The 16,628-nt window shown below is 43.3% G+C and overlaps 1 protein-coding gene across 3 annotated transcripts in view; it reads right to left on the reverse strand.

Annotated features, from left to right (window-relative positions):
* The window catches only part of SPTLC3 (serine palmitoyltransferase long chain base subunit 3), a 126,508-nt gene that overhangs the window by 51,327 nt on the left and 58,553 nt on the right, over nt 1-16,628 (reverse strand). For all 3 annotated transcript variants that reach the window (XM_067707470.1, XM_067707472.1, XM_067707471.1), the window contains one exon: nt 1,571-1,676. In XM_067707470.1, coding sequence (XP_067563571.1) covers nt 1,571-1,676 — 106 coding nt within the window. The remainder of the gene's footprint in view (nt 1-1,570; nt 1,677-16,628) is intronic.

The following is a 16,628-nucleotide window of genomic DNA, read 5'->3' on the forward strand; positions in this document are numbered from 1 at the left end:
CGCTGATCTGTGCTCCCACCAGTCCAGGCTTGATTGACAGGTGTTTAGATAAGTTCTCCCCTCCCAGGCTGGCATCTGGCACGAATCACACAGGGAGAAAGACCCGTGCTTGAGGCTCTGACAGCCCAGAGTCAAGATGAGATTATTTCCTAAAAGTAGCAAGTTCAGGGCCAGTGAGTGGTTACATTATTCTACAGCAGGGTTGCCCAAACTCGGCGCTGTTGACGTTTTGAGCCAGATAATTCTCCGTTGCAGGGGACTATCCTGTGCATGGTAGGAGGCTTCGCAGCCTCCCTGGCCTCTGCCCACCAGATGCCAGGACGCCAGCAGTACTTTACTGCAGTTGTGACAACTGAAAATTGCCGGATGAGCTTGGTGGTGCCCCAGGGACGGATTCCATTAGCTGCAGAACAAAGGCTGCTCTATCTCAAGCCTCCTTTGCAGCCACGCTTCCCCTTGTTGGGAAGTTAAGCCCTCATTCCCTTCCTTTTTTTTTTTTTTTTGTGCTGTACGCGGGCCTCTCACTGTTGTGGCCTCTCCCGTTGTGGAGCACAGGCTCCGGACGCGCAGGCTCAGTGGCCATGGCTCACGGGCCCAGCCGCTCCGCGGCGTGTGGGATCTTCCCGGACCGGGGCACGAACCCATGTCCCCTGCATTGGCAGGTGGACTCTCAACCACTGTGCCACCAGGGAAGCCCCATTCCCTTCCTTTTAATCTTGTTCACTTTCCCATAATTAACCCATAGGAAACATTGCTCTTGCTTCTTCTAACATTAAGATTGAGAATTGATTTAGGAGTGAGTAACTCTGAAGTAATGTTTCCTTGACTCATGCACTAGGGCATCCAACAGAAGACAAACTTGGGAGCAGTTCCTACCTTAGTAACGATCATCAATTCAGACATAGGATGAAGCAAATTCAATCACAACCAGCAATATGAAAGTGCAGCTCTGACCGGCTTACTGGGTGTTTTGTCTGCTCAGCCTACAAGCTGTGGGAAGACTGAGCATGCCTTCAGATGCTAAGACCGTCTCGCCCTCTTCCCAGCTCTGCATCAAGAATTGTACTCCAGGTTAACCTTACCTTGAAGAAAATGTGCAAGCTTTCTGTAGTCTGATGCTAACAATTGGCAAAGTTCAGCAAGCCTGGACTCTGGGTGCACTATTGAGTTAGGGGCAGCTGGGTGCCCACCAGCAGTATCTACTTTCCTGCCTTTGTCATAAAGGCAAACAGTGTTCTGAGGTTGAATAACCCATCCCGTAAGAGCCCTTGAAACTGTGGGGCAGCCAAAAGTAGTGGAATCAATACAAGTTAGCAATGCTCTGTCAGGACGTTTCTGAAGACACCTTCTTAAGTACGCCAGCCTCCAGGGTGCTCCGCCATACGTATGGTCATTGAAAAGACAGGTGACCCAAGACCTGATGGTTCACATTGATAGCTCTGACTCAGGTCCCTTCATGACACCTACATCTAACTCATTTTTCCATTTAACTAGGAGAGGTCAGCCTTGCCCCATCTGTCAGCTCGCTGTGGGCCTCAGTGTGTGAATAGGTCTCCGGTTATTTACATACCTGTAGATGCCCTCCACTAGGATGAGAATCTTTTTCCAGGCTCTGCGGGTTCGAGGCTGGCCGTAGATTACAGCATCTCTCAGGAGCTTCTCTAGGCTTTGCATGTCTTTAAATAATACACACAAAAAATTGAGTCATGAGAGGGCTTTTCCTTTCCTCCTTCATTTTCTTTTTGCAGAAGGCAGCAGATAGTTTAGGCTCAGCCTCTGACCCAAACTTTCAGAGAGCAAAGTCGAAGTCAGAGAACACCTTGGGGGACAGACAAGTCCAGTTTTCAGTAAACGTTAACTCTGACAAGCTGAGTAGTCAGGTTTGTAAAGCCAGCAGAATAAACCTCTAGTGGGAGCACATAGTTTCACAGGCTCTTCAAAGGCTGTCCTCACCTGCCTTAGCAGAGATTGCAGCTTTACACTAAATGCATTTCTTAAACTTAAGCTTTGTTGCCAGGTGAAAATTAGCCCTGAGGGATATCATTAACTAACACTCACCAATCGATGGTTTAGCCACCAGCATGGTAGAGTTTAGCTGGTTTTGCACAGAACGGCAGCATTTTGGGCTGGCAGGGGTCTCACTGCCTAAGTTTTGGGAGGTGGGTAAATGGATGTGGTGTGGAGGCCATGTTCTGGTGCAAAGCAGTCCTGGTTTCTTTCAAAACTTTAAGAAACTTTTGAAAGAATCATCATTTGGGGAACCAGTAAAAATGTAGATTCCTTCTCTCACTCCTAGAGATTCTGGACCAGTTCGTGTGGGATGGGGTCCACAAGGGTTCAGGTTTGGGGTCTTGGCACTCCTGGGTCCATCACTCAAAGCCAGACCTATATTTTGAGCTACATAACTGTTTTCCAACCACATTTTAGACAAAACCATGGGTACCTCAAAATAAGCATTTCCAAGATAGAACTTGTGGCAGATGGCATCATTGGCCCCAATTCCTACACTCCCCTAATTTGAGTCCTTTGACATGCGACCTCAGAGCCCTCCCACTAAAGGAACAGAAGATGTTTCCCTGCCTCTGGCTTGGGTTCAGCCAATGCTTTGGCTAATAGAATCCAGGGAAGAGAGAGCAGGTTTGTTCCGCGCCTCGGCCTTAAGAGGCCTTACACGTTTCTGCTTTTCCTCTTGTGCTTCTACCAGTAACATGAAAAGAACACTCCCAGGCTAGTCCACAGGTCCTGGGAGGGTCCCAGGAGAGGCTGAGAGACAAGTAGGGCACAGTTAGCCCAGCCCACTTGCAGTCATGAGTAAGAAATAAGTGATATTTGTTGGATGCTACTGGGGTTTCGAGGTTGTTTGTTACGGGACTAGCTAAAGAATGCAGTCTCCAAAGGCCGTTCCTGCTCTAGACCCTGGCTATCTTCCTCATATGGTTTCTCAATATTCCCCAGCACACAGCCTCCCATCTCTCTTACATGCTTCCCTGCTCTTGTCTGTCTGGAGAACCTCCACCCACCACGCAAGCCTCCACTCAAACTCTTTTGGCCAATAGAACAGACTTTCTTTCTTCTTTGTGTCCTTGATGACTCATCTATTCTGGATTTAAGCACTCATCACACTGCTCATTATTTGAGTTCATGTCTCTTCTCCAGGGAAGGCAGGGACCTTATCTTATTCATCCTTTTAGCCCTAGTCCTAATGCACAGTGCTAGAGCTAAAGCGATATATGATAGTTGAATCGCTTGTCTTTTCATGGAAAAGATTGTAGACCAGGAAACAGGAAAGGGAATGACACTTTGGGATCTAAATAGGAATTATGAGAAAGGATAATTGCCTCATACCTGCAGTAATATTTCTTTAATTAACTGTGTTTTTAGCTTTTTTTTTTAACATCTTTATTGGAGTATAATTGCTTTACAAAGATGTGTTAGTTTCTGCTGTATAACAAAGTGAATCAGCTATACATATACATATATCCCCATATCTCCTCCCTCTTGCGTCTTCCTCCCACACTCCCTATCCCACCCCTCTAGGTTAAAGACAGGCAGCTATATCTTGTGAGTCTTCACGTAAGATGTAGTGTTGTTTTAGTGTCACTACATCACTGACCACTAGATGGCAGCCAAGGAAACAGAAAGCAGCTCTCTTATTTTGAGAATTTCAGGGATAACAAACGTTCATCTTTAGACCTTCTGCTTTCGGCTGGGTTCCTAAAATGCTGAAGTAACCCATGTGATTGGGGGAAGCAGCTCCCTTTTCTATAATCCACCGCAGACCCGTTAGTCTCTGAAGGGAATAAAGAGCTGATGAATATAAGTATACCTGCTTACAGAGTTTTTCCTTCTGGGACTTGGAATTTACAAGTTTTTATACAGAAATGACACACGGTGAGTGTGACTCCGATGCTATAGTAATAAAAGCAAACCCAGACTCCAGAGAGTGGGCACAGAGGGAGCCGACCTCCACATAACAAAGGCCTCATACGACAAAGCCACAGCAGCCAACATCGTTCTCAATGGTGAAAAACTGAAAGCATTTCCTCTAAGATCAAGAACAAGGCAAGGATGTCCACACTCACCACTATTATTCAACATAGTTTTGGAAATCCTAGCCACAGCAATCAGAGAAGAAAAAGAAATAAAAGGAATACAAATTGGAAAAGAAGAAGTAAAACTGTCACCGTTTGCAGATGACATGATACCATACATAGAGAATCCTAAAGATGCCACCAGAAAACTACCAGAGCTAAGCAATGAATGTGGTAAAGTTGCAGGATACAAAATCAATGCACAGAAATCTCTTGCATTTCTATACACTAATGATGAAAAATCTGAAAGAGCAATTAAGGAAACACTCCCATTTACCATTGCAACAAAAAGAATACAATACCTAGGAATAAACCTAGCTAAGGAGAAAAAAGACCTGTATTCAGAAAACTATAATACACTGATGAAAGAAATCAAAGATGACACAAACAGATGGAGAGATATACCATGTTTTTGGATTGGAAGAATTGGTATTGTGAAAATGACTATACTACCCAAAGCAATCTACAGATTCAATGCAATCCCTATCAAATTACCAAATGGCATTTTTTACAGAACTAGAACAAAAAATCTTAAAATTTGTATGGAAACACAAAAGACCTCGAATAGCCAAAGCAATCTTGAGGGAAAAAAACGGAGCTGGAGGGCTTTCCTGGTGGCGCAGTGGTTGAGAGTCCACCTACCGATGCAGGGGACACAGGTTCGTGCCCCGGTCTGGGAAGATCCCACATGCCACAGAGCGGCTAGGCCCGTGAGCCATGGCTGCTGAGCCTGCGCGTCCGGAGCCTGTGCTCCGCAACGAGAGAGGCCACAATGGTGAGAGGCCCGCGTACCACACAAAAACAGAAAAAACAAAAAAAACAAACAAAAAAACAGAGCTGGAGGAATCAGGCTCCCTGACTTCAGACTATACTACAAAGCTACAGTTATCAAGACAATATGGTACTGGCACAAAAACAGAAATATAGATCAATGGAACAGGAAGCCCAGAGATAAACCCATGTACCTATGGTCAACTAATCTATGACAAAGGAGGCAAGGATATACAATGGAGAAAAGGCAGTCTCTTCAATAAGTGGTGCTGGGAAAACTGGACAGCTACATGTAAAAGAATGAAATTAGAACACTCCCTAACACCACACACAAAAATAAACTCAAAAGCAAACCCAGTGAACTAAATTAGCAGTCACTTAAAAGTGAATATTCTAAGGTTTTCGAAAATCTATACACGCAGAAATTATTGTACTGTTTATGCAATCAAGAGGGTCACATACATGTTAGAGCCTGAGTTTGGGAGTTTAAATGAACCCCACTAAAGAGATAAATTTCTCTCCATTCTTTTAATATCAGGCAGGACAGAAAACAAGCCTGCAAAAGACCTTGATGTGTTTTTTGTATTTTGCAGATGGCAGGAACTCATCGTGTTTGTCATGAATGGAGAGTTCGATGAGGAGAAGCTTTTAGCGGAACTTCAGAAAACGCTCAGTGTCCACACACTGGGATCCTTGAGCAAAGGGAAGATCAATCAGCCATTGTTCTGCCATGGGAGACAAACTCACTAACCTCTTAGAATCACAGAAGCTAGACAGAGAAAGATATGACTTCACTCACTGTGGGATTCTGGACCCATGTTAACATCTGGTAGTTTCTGATTTTTAGGTCCTTGCTCTATAATTCTACAGTGTGTGGGTCACAGACCTATAGGATTCAGGGGATTGTGGTTTATGTTCTTGCAGGCCTTATGAGGTTCTACAGTTTCAGCAAATCACATGCTAACATCTGCAAGGGATTTTCAAATAATGATGCTTATTAAAGCACTTATACCCGCATTATGTTAATCCTCATGACACCTCTGAACGATTAGGTTTTGGTTTTTTTTTTCAGATAAGCAAACTCATGCCAGAAGGTTTGTAAAACCAATAACAACCGAAAAAAAAAAAAAAAAAAAAAGACCCTAAGCCCAAACAAACCAGCTTCTTGTTGGAGTATACAGAAAATCCTGAGATACAGAAATTAAAAGAATACAGTTGATGCCATCAAGATGCACTCACACAGTGCTAACTGTACCATCATGTTACAAAGTTATAATGACACACTGTGGATTTGTAATCACCACAAATTTGAGTACCAACAACGCCTTAGACATTATTCACCACCAAGTCTGGCTCATCGAGGCGGGGTCCTGTGGTTTGTGACGGGCTGAGAGGAGGGAGCCGGCATGGTGGGTGATGAGACATGGCCTGGGGTCCACGTTCTGGTGCAAAGCAGCCCTGGTTTGTCACGGGTTAGGGAATTACTAAATCCCAGGGAGAGTCCAGCTATATGCCCAAAGCTCCAATCAGGCTTAGGTGACAATGATGCTCTGCGAGCCTGTTCCTGCACCTGTCCTTAAATTCAAAACCCTCATAATATCAGCAAGCCTCTGGGATCTGTGGAAACTACACATACAGTCCTGTGAGAAGAGAGCCCAAGTCAACAAGGAAGCCGTAACCTTCTCAGAAGGGAGGTTGGTGTGGTTCAAAAAGTGTCTTCCTAAAGATAAGAACTAGGTCTCTGGCTTCTTTCTTACTTTCCTGTACAGCAAAAACACTGTTTCTCCTGCCTCGGCTGCCTCTTTCCTCATCTCTTGTGCAACTGAACTTTTGTTGAGACACGAGAACTTGGCCATCCCTCCGTGCCCTGCCCTGCTCTCCATCTAGGGCCCGTGTTCAGGGCTGAAGGGCAGCCTCCACTTTCCTTGTGCTGCCCAGTGTGCTTGCTGGTTCACCCTCATCGCTCAGAGCTCCAGGAAACCTGCCTCCACCTGCATTTAGATATGTCCTCTTGTTCCCTGCTCTGTGGGCTTCTTGCCAAAATCTTTTCATGCCTACACAGGATAGACACTCAACAGCTATTTCTTAAGTGAAAAGATGTTTGGATGATGAAGAAATACTACTTGTTACTCTAATTCCTTGCCCTCCCCCCATCTTTTTCCTGTTCTTCGTGTTCCTTCAGGGATAATCAGTTTCATCCTTCAATATTGAGCCCAAATGTGAACTATTAAGCAGTAGGTACTTAAACAACTGTGAATGATGATAAACTATTCTTATTTTTAAGATGGTTTGTGGGGAACTGCCCCCTTGTGTAGCCTTTGGGGGAAAACATAATCATAATGTCCAGTTCTGGCCAGCAAAGCAAATATTTCTCTCAAAGTGACATTTATAGAGTCTCCTCCATGAGATCAATGAGGGCATTTCTGATGCATTGAAAAATGGGTGTGGGACTTCCCTGGTGGCGCAGTGGACAAGACTGCACTCCCAATACAGGGGGCATGGGTTCGATCCCTGTTCAGGGAACTAAATCCCACATGCATGCCGCAACTAAGAGTTTGCATGCCGCAACTAAGGAGCCCGCCTGATACAACTAAGACCTGGCACAACCAAATAAATAAATAAATATTTTAAAAAATTTTAAAAAAGAAAGAAAAATGGGTGCCTTCAGTTTTGCAAGGCAGTTTGGATACATACTTTGGTTCAGGTCTTCTGAATGGGTCTGCAAATATGTTTGCAGGTGTCACGTGGCCTTTTGTAGGTCAAAGAAGCAAGGTGAGCTTCCTGGAAGTAGGCAAAAGGCAGCTGGGAGCAGAGGAGCTGGGCTGGGCAGAGGATGAGGTAGGTGCTAGGGGCAGGGCCTACTTACCCAGGGGAGAGGGTCATCCCAGAAATTTCTGGCCTTGGGCACATGAGGTGAAGAATGGGTAGAGCCTAATGCATGGGGACAGAGTGTCCCATGAACTCAGACTCTGGGCCTGATGAAGCATGGAGGGCTCTGATCCTTAGAGAACGGCCTGTGGGACTAGACAGAATGCTGAATAGGATCCCTGGGGAGTGGGGTCAGTGCAGGAAGGTGAGCCTTGATTCAGGGAGCACTGTGGGAGCCCAGGGCTCAGCACCTGGATCCTGTGTCTCAGGTCAGGATGCAGTCAAGGGCGCCCAGTGAATGCTGGCTGCGTCCGCCTAACCCAACTGCCCTGACCCGGGACAGTTGCATGGGAGATGGAGGCATCACTCTACCATCTGGGGGAGGCAGGGAGTGGAAAGGAGATCAAAGTTCATTGTGTTTAGAAGTTGGAACTCTGAAGTCAGACCTCCTCTATTTAAATCCCAGCTCTGCCTCTTTCCAGCTGTCTCTAAACAAGTCACCTCACCACTTTGTGCCTCTTTCTTCATCTGTAAAAAGGGGATAATCGGTAGGTGACTTGTTGTGAAGTTGGAGCTAAAAGGAGTGAGTGCATGTGAAAGTTTCATTACAACAAGGGTTGAATACTCCTACTGTTCAAAGATATAGGGGCAATTGCTTCATTTGTTAAACAACCTAGTTCAGGAGTCTTGAGATTGAAAATGTTGTGGCTTGTAAAGTAATCTAAGTGATGTTTATAGGTTTGACCTTCCACTCAAATGACACTCATGAGCCCTCACTCCGCAGAAGAGGTAGGGCTCAGAGTTTTCCCACAAACACTGCATCCTTTGTTCTTCTTCCTCTTGGCCTTTAAATGCCTCTAGATAGAATCCTGGTTCTTCCTCTCCACTTTTTTTCCCCCTAAACCACTCCAAATTCTTGGCCTGCTCATTCCTCTGACCTTATGGCAACTCTCCTAGCTCAAAAGACTGCTTCTCCTCTTCAAGACCAGCTCAAGAAGCCCTTTGTGACTCACTTGAGTCCAGAGATGACCTACAGCCTTGCTGCTCCAAGTACAGTCTTGTACCAGCCGCATCAGTATCGCCTGGGAGTTTGTCAGAAATGCAGGTGCTCAGGCCCCCGCCCAGAACCACCAAATCCAAGTCTGCATTTCAACAAGAACCCCCACGGTGACTCCTTGTACCTTAAAGACTGGGAAACATGGTTCTAGGATCTACATCGTAAGCATTTACCAGTAAAGTGAGCAGTTACAGGAAAAAAATAACTCAGTTCTGATTTCCCCAAATCTTTGACCTTTCCAGAGAGTTAAAATTCGCCCAGGGTTTGAGGTCCTTGAATTCTCAGGGTGCTAATATACTCAGCCCAGAGGACATGTTTAGCAAAGGCCTCTGGGTACCCCACGGTGCTTGGACCCATTTCCTCAATGCACCAGAATCATGAAGGAGACCAAGCCTGTGGGTCCCTGGTTGGAGATGATGCCTCGGCTTGTGCTGTAAAATGGCTGGAGAGTCTGTTTTGTGGTACCAATGAGTCACAAAGGCTAACTAAGGGTTGGCTATTTCCCTGAAGCTGCCCAAAGTAGAAAGTGCAAGGAGATATTCTCAGCACGTAGCCAGAGGCATTCAGAGGCCAAACTTCAGCTTCTGAGTTAAGATTCATGTTACTAACAGGATAAGGCATCACGCTAGATTGATTTTCACACAAGAACCCACAGCTCTCTGTGTTCTACATGTGGTCTGGCAGTAGCTGGACTTAGCGAGTGGGTAAGAGTGCCGTCTAGAGCTGTCCAGGTACCTGAATCCTCTCAGCCCAGCTCCTTATTGCAGACACAGGCAATTCTTTGTCCAAGACATATTTTTCTGGCTGTGGGAGCATACTCAGCCTGAGTCAGGACAGCCCTCAACCAACCACCAGCGGGCACTGGTGCATAAATACCCCAGTTCCCACCCCTCAGGTGGGATAACACTGAGGCATGTCTATACTGGCACCCAGAGTTTCCTAGTAAGCTTGAGCTCCAGGTGTTTACTGTGCTAACATGCTTGACAACACGCCCTTTATTGGCCGCCTCCCCTGCTCTGTCTTCATCCCCTGCTTCTCTGCCTGCGTCCTGGGATCACTTCCTAAATAAACGACTTGCCTTCACATCCATGTCTCAGGTCTGCTCCTAGGGGAAATGAACCAAGACAAGAGCAACAGACTTGGGTTTGAATTTTGACTCTCATCACCATATGTCATGCGTGTGTCCTTGGGCAGGTCATTCAATCACTTTGAGCATTGTTTTCTCTTAATAAGTAGGAATAATGAAGAGAAACAGGAATCTGGATTTTTGTTCAATTTAAACGGTTGATTATACAAAGGGCTTAATGTAGTGCTTGGCAGCAGTGAACGCTGAATAAATGAGAGTTTGGATCTCAGTACAGTCGTCCCTTGGTATCCAGGGGGGATTGGTTTCAGGAGCCCCTGTGGACACACGAATCTGCAGACGCTCAAGTCCTTTATATAAAATGGCATAGTGTTTGCGTATAACCTACGCACAACCTCCCATATACTTTAAATCATCTCTAGGCTATTTATAATACCTAATACAACGTAAATGCTGTGTAAGTAGCTGCCAGCATGCGATAAAGTTTTGCTTTTTGTAACTTTCTGGAATTTTTTTCCCAAATATTTTCCATCTGTAGTTGGTTGAATCTGGTGGATGCGGAACATGCAGAAATGGAGGGCTGACTGTAATTGCAACATTTGCAATCCAGGAAGAAATAATCCCTCGTGATAAATTCTGCTAAAACTGCACTTCTGAGTTGTCTACTTTTCCTTAGAGAGTATAGCTTTTGCGTGTTCTGATTTTGTTCAGTTCCTCATTCTGATTTTGTGGGAAATAAAGAAATGATGAATCGCTTGAAGTTGTTGGTCAATCCAGGTCACATAGGATTCAAAGTTTATTATGATGGTCTGCAATGGTTTGACTACACTTCGGGTATATTTTTCGCATACAGAATGCAAAAATTCAAGGGCCCAGAATTCTGATTTATTTACTATGGCTCTAAATAACAAGTGGGTATCCTCTAGTATTGATCTACGTAAAAATAGGACCTCTTCTCCCCCCAAAGTCAGGAGAGTATCCTTAAGATATAAGCAGAGGACACAGGTGGAGCAAAGTCCAGGAAAGCAGAGCAAGTGTGGTTGTATAAAATCCCGTAATCCTGATGTTTAAGAACATTCCAGTTTAGGAAGCCATTCTTAAACTCCGTCTCATAAGTTATTAGCTCCTATCTGGGCTGGTTGCATGCCTGCTGTACACATAGGAAGGTAACTTTCATCTTCTCCAGATCCTTCAAAAAATCTCCACGTTATCATTTTAATCTGCGTGGATATGTATTAAGGATTAAAGCATCATTGTTTACTGAGGTGTTTAGTATTACCCTGGGAATAGTAAAGCAAGAAAGAGCGCCAGCAGCAACTGATGCCTTAGCTATTAGGACTCCATTTAATTATCTTCCCCTCCATATGCCATCTCACCTCCAGGACCTCTCAAGTGAGAAGTCGTTTCAAGGACCCTGGAGGTAGCCTTGCTCTCAAAGGTGGCTGTTTCTGTGGTGTAAATACAACAGCAGGGAGAGTTGTTCATGGGTAAAAGTCCTGTTGAGCACATTAGTGAGTGAGAACAAGGGATCTGTGTACCCGAGAATGAAAGTGTATTAGTTTCTTACAGCTGCTGGAAAAAATTAACACAAACGTAGGGCTTTACAAAACACAAATTATCTTACAGTTCTGGAGGCCAAAACTCTGAAATGTGTCTTACTGGGCTAAAACCAAGTCGAGGTGCTTTCTTTTCTGGAAGCTGGGTCCGGGGGGACCCATTTCCTTGCTTTTTGCAGCTTCTAGAGGCTTCTGGCATTCATTGGCTGTGGTTTCTTTGATCTCCAAAGCCAGCAATGGCTTGAAGTTTTTCTCACGTGGCATCACTCTGACACTCACTCTTCTGTTTCCCTTTTCCACATTTAAGGACCTTGTGATTACCCTGGACCCTGTGCAATCTCTTTATTTTAAGATTATCCGAGTAGCAACCTGAATTCCATCTGGATCCTTCATTCCCCTTTATCACAAAATATAATATGGTCATAGGCTCTGGGGATTAAGACACAGGCATGTTGGGGGACCATTATTCTACCTCCCACAGAGAACTAAAGAGCCACAGCAGTTCATGCATAACAGAATGTCATGGATTAAATGATGGACTCTGACCCTCACCGCATGCTATTCTTAATTGGGAAAAGCAGGATTTGTACAGACAGTGCCAGGCTTCACCACTGAGGGGCTCTATGATCTTGGACAGGTATTCAACAACCTATTTAGGCCTGAATCTCCTCACCTGTAAATGAGGACCGTCCACAGGGTTAAATAAATACATAAAAGAAGGTTATTAGCTCAGCATCTGGCACAGAGTAAATTCTCAATAAGTGCTATTTGCTGGTATAAAATAACCACAGCAAACACGTATTGTAAAGATATAGATAAAAACTGTTATCTGTCTTCTGGGGGTATGAAGAGAGAGCAAGAGGATTAAGTTACTGAGTGTTTTAAGAGATGTGTAAAATTGGAAGATAAAATGAAATCCTTGAATTATAATTTCGGCAAAGGGTTAAGGAATTACAATTTTGTCTGAAAATAATTTCAAACTTAACAAAAATATTTGCAAGAATAAGAATACTACAAAGAACACCCAGATACATTTTACTCAGATTCGTCTATTAACACTGAATCCCATTTACTTTATCATTCTATCATCTATCTATTATCTATCTATCTACCTATCTACCTAACTATCTATCATCTATCTATCTATCTATCATCTATCTATTCTATAGATCTATAGAATTTCCAAGGGAAGACTGGTGAATGGTACAATTTGGGCTGAATTCCAAATGAAATCCAGATAGAGAAGGTGAGATATTGCGATTTGTAATAAGAAATGATGTATTTGGTCTTCATCCGCTACACTGTTCCTGGCACATAGCTCCTAAAACACTTAGAATTTCCTAAGTGCTGAAAGCTATATTGGTGTCTTTTGTTATGTTAATGAGGTGACTTTTGGAAAGCATCTGAGGATGGGGGCTGGTTGCCAGGGGAACTGACCAGTGATTAGAGAGTTGGAATTTTCAGTCTTTCCTTCCAATCTCTGGGGAGGGTTAGGGGCTGGAGATTGAGTTCAATCACCAATGGCCAATGGCCAATGATTTAATCAATTGTGCCAATGAGACCTCCATAAGCCCTCAGAAGGATGGGGTTCAGAGAGCTTCTGGGTTGATGAAACAAACCTGGAGATTCAGGGAGAGGTTGTGGAAGCTCCTGCATGCTCTCCCACCCACCTTGCCCTGTGCATCTCTTCCATCTGGCTGTTACTGAGTTATAACCTTTTATAGTAGCTGGTAATCTAGTAAGTAAACTGGTTTCCTGAGTTTTGTGAGCTGCTCTAGCAAATTAGTTGAACCTAAAGGAGAGGGTGATGGGAACTTCTGATTTTTAGCTGGTCACTCAGAAGCACAGGTGACAACCTGGACGTGAGATTGGCATCTGAAATGGGGACAGACCTGTGGAGTCTGATGCCGTCACCAGGTAGATAGTATCAGAATTAAGTTAAATTGTTGGATGCCCAGCTGGTGTTGCAGAATTTCTTGGTGGTGTAGAGAACCCCACACACATTCGAATTGGTTCCTGAATCATTAAAGGGATAAGAGAACTGCTTTGAGGAGAGCTGATCTTTACAATCCATAAAGACACATCTTTTCCATCTGATGCTGTTCAAAATTTTAACTCAAAGTTGCTTGTATCTCTGTTTTCATCTCCCCTGGACACCTGGGAGGGCTACTAAATGCTGCGAGCAAAGCTAATCCCTCCAAGGGACAGCATGGCACACAGCAGAACACAGGCACTTTTCCTTGCTTCTTGAAGTACATACATCTTGGCTTATATACATATCTTTGTGGCTCTACATTAACTGGCAAAGGAAGGCCTTAATTTTAAGGCTCTTCTCCAGTAGTTCAGCCCCACACTCAGGACACGCTTGGGGGTCTTGCTATCTTTGCACACTGCAGATTAGTCTTCTGTTTGAAACGTCCTTTCCCTCACCCCTGATTAGAATTCTCCCAATCCTTCAAAGTCTATGGCAAATGCTATGCATTTCATGCAATCCCCTTAATGAGATGACCTCTGCATTCTTCTGGGTCACCATAATGTTCTCTACTATCCCTTAGTGGCGCTGGTGATGACCATGACGAGGATAATAATAATCATAATAACACAGCAGGTACAAACAATTCAGTAGTTTCTATTACCAGGTATTGTGCTAAGCACTTTATATTCCTTCTCCAGCATACCATGAATCAGGCATCATAATAGAGATTATTTTTGGAATTAGTAAATAGAGATCCAAGAAGGTTAAGTCATTTTCCTAGGACCACATGATAATAGGCTATAGAACAAGGACACTAACGTTTGGATCAAGGCCTATACTTTTTAGAAAAAATACCAAATTGATGGTTTTAAATTTATATATGCTGTATGATAATTAACAAGTTAGGAAAATTTATTTACAAGGAAATGTATAGATCTTAAGTACACAATGCAATGAATTTTAATAAGAACGTGAGCATTACCCCACTCAAAATAACAACATTTCTATCACCCCAGAAAGTTTTTCATGCCTCTTCTTACCAACTTTCCTCCCCTACAAGGAGAGGCTAGTATTGTTGTGATTTATATCACCACAGAGTTGTTTTATCTGGTTTGAGTTTTCTATAAGCAAATTCATACTGTGTGTACTCTTTTGTATATGGTTTATTTAATTAAAAATGATGTTTCTTGAGAGTCATCCACTTTGTATCAGTAGTTTATTCCTTTTTTATTGTAGAATTGTCTTCTATTATATGAATAAGGCTTTTTTTTTTCTATTCTCCTATTGATAGATATTTGGGTTGTTTCCAGTTTTGAACTTTTATGAATAAAGTTCCTATGAAACAGTCTTGCACAAAACTTTAGTGGACATATGCTTTCATTTTCCTGGGAATTCTGAGCTGTGGGATTTCTGGGTCATAGCATAGGGATGTGTTTAGCTTTACAAGATTTGCCAAAGGGTTTTCTAAACGAGTTGTGTCACTTACACTCCATTTATGGGATGGGTGAGTGTTCTAATTGCTCCACACCTCTGATAACATTTGATGTTGTCATCTTTTGGATTTTAACTATTCCAGTGGATGTGAAAATGTACATTTGTCAAAGCCTTTACTCTTAACCACTGCGCGATACCACATGGCCCTTTTTCGCTTCAACCCATGGTAATTACTTTTGTATATATCTGCTCCTCCTACTAGATTGTAAGCTCTCAGTTAGCTAAGTTATTACGTTATCATTTTTATAGTTCTCCAAAGCCCTAACATAGTGCCTGAATCAGAAAGTTGTTCGATAAGTGCTTAGTGAGTTTTGGCTTAGAACACTTTTTCTACATTTTGTGACTCCCTTTACCAACTTTAGACCAGGAGTATAAAAAAGTGCTCATCATGGTGAGAGGAAGCCTGAGGATAGTTAATGTGACAACGTGTGTCTGGTGATATATCTCCGGGTATACTGGCAAGATCCAGGGTCAGCTTAGACTAAATGAGGTTAGAAAATAACCTTATATTAGGGCTTATATCCCTCACTATGCATCAGAATCACGTGGGGAACTCTGAAGAAATGCAGCTGCCTTGGTCCCAACCTGAGTATTTGAATTCACTTGGTCTGTAGGTGGACCAAGTCATTGACCTTTCATAGATATTCTTAGAAGTTTCTATTGTGCAACTAGGACTGTGACATTCCATTGCCCTCAGTAGAATTGAGTGAAGAAATGAGTGGCTGCCATTGATAGATGTTTCTCTCCAAGAGTGAGATCATCAAGTTTAATCATATCCATGGATGCAGCTACAGTTGAATAATTATCCACTATTTCCTTTATCCTTCCTCAAGAAGACAGAATTTTTGATCACCAATTACCTGCCTTGCCAAAGAATCAAAAAGCATAGCACACTGTGCTAATGTCAAAAGCATTTTCCTTCATCTCCTAATAAATACATTTTTTGAACCCCTGAAAGATGTCTACTCCAAATATGAATTCCCAGCACTGTGAAGATAATTTGAATCTGGATGTGACAATTGATGATAAATGAAGAAAAAGAAACAGAACTGGAGGAACTAAACTTGGCTTATCAGAGATGAAAGCAAAGACTGAGTGATTGATGTAACATTAAGAAATGGAGTCAACATATTTTGAATTAGCATTGAGCTAATGGTCAGAGTTGAGCTGTAGGTCTGAGGGGCCTCAAGTTTGGTTCTTGCAGAGTTACTGGCCCTGAACTTCACTCCAGAGTGTTCTTCTCACACAGCCGCTGAAGGGGGTTCAGTAAAGGCATAACCAGAACTCACCCCACTCAGTGAGAGGAAATTTTTCATCAGAATAACTCTACAAGTTGGAAAAGGGGGGTCACTTTGGAATGCTCCCATGCATTGGCTTTCCTCTCCTGGGGGATAATTGTTTTATGGTTTGAGGTTTCTGTGAGGTGGGCATAACAGAACTGGAACAATTCTTCCTCACTTCTTTGTTTCCTTCTCACTTCAATCTTTCTTACTTCCTTGGAGAATGAAGGGAGAGTGCCAAGGAAGAGGAACAGGGAAAAGTAGAGGGGGAGGGAAAGCAGGAGAGAATAGCAGTGAGAAAGAAGAGAGAGAAAACAAGTGTGTGTGTGTGTGTGTGTGTGTGTGTGTGGACACATGCATGCACACAGAAAGAAAGGAGAGTTCTGATGATAGTGATAAAGAATTAGGATCAGGAACTTTGAAATAGGAGGGTCCTTACACATCATATAGTT

The sequence above is a fragment of the Pseudorca crassidens genome, chromosome 15, assembly GCF_039906515.1.
Source record: "Pseudorca crassidens isolate mPseCra1 chromosome 15, mPseCra1.hap1, whole genome shotgun sequence".
Classification (NCBI taxonomy): Eukaryota; Metazoa; Chordata; class Mammalia; order Artiodactyla; family Delphinidae; genus Pseudorca; species Pseudorca crassidens.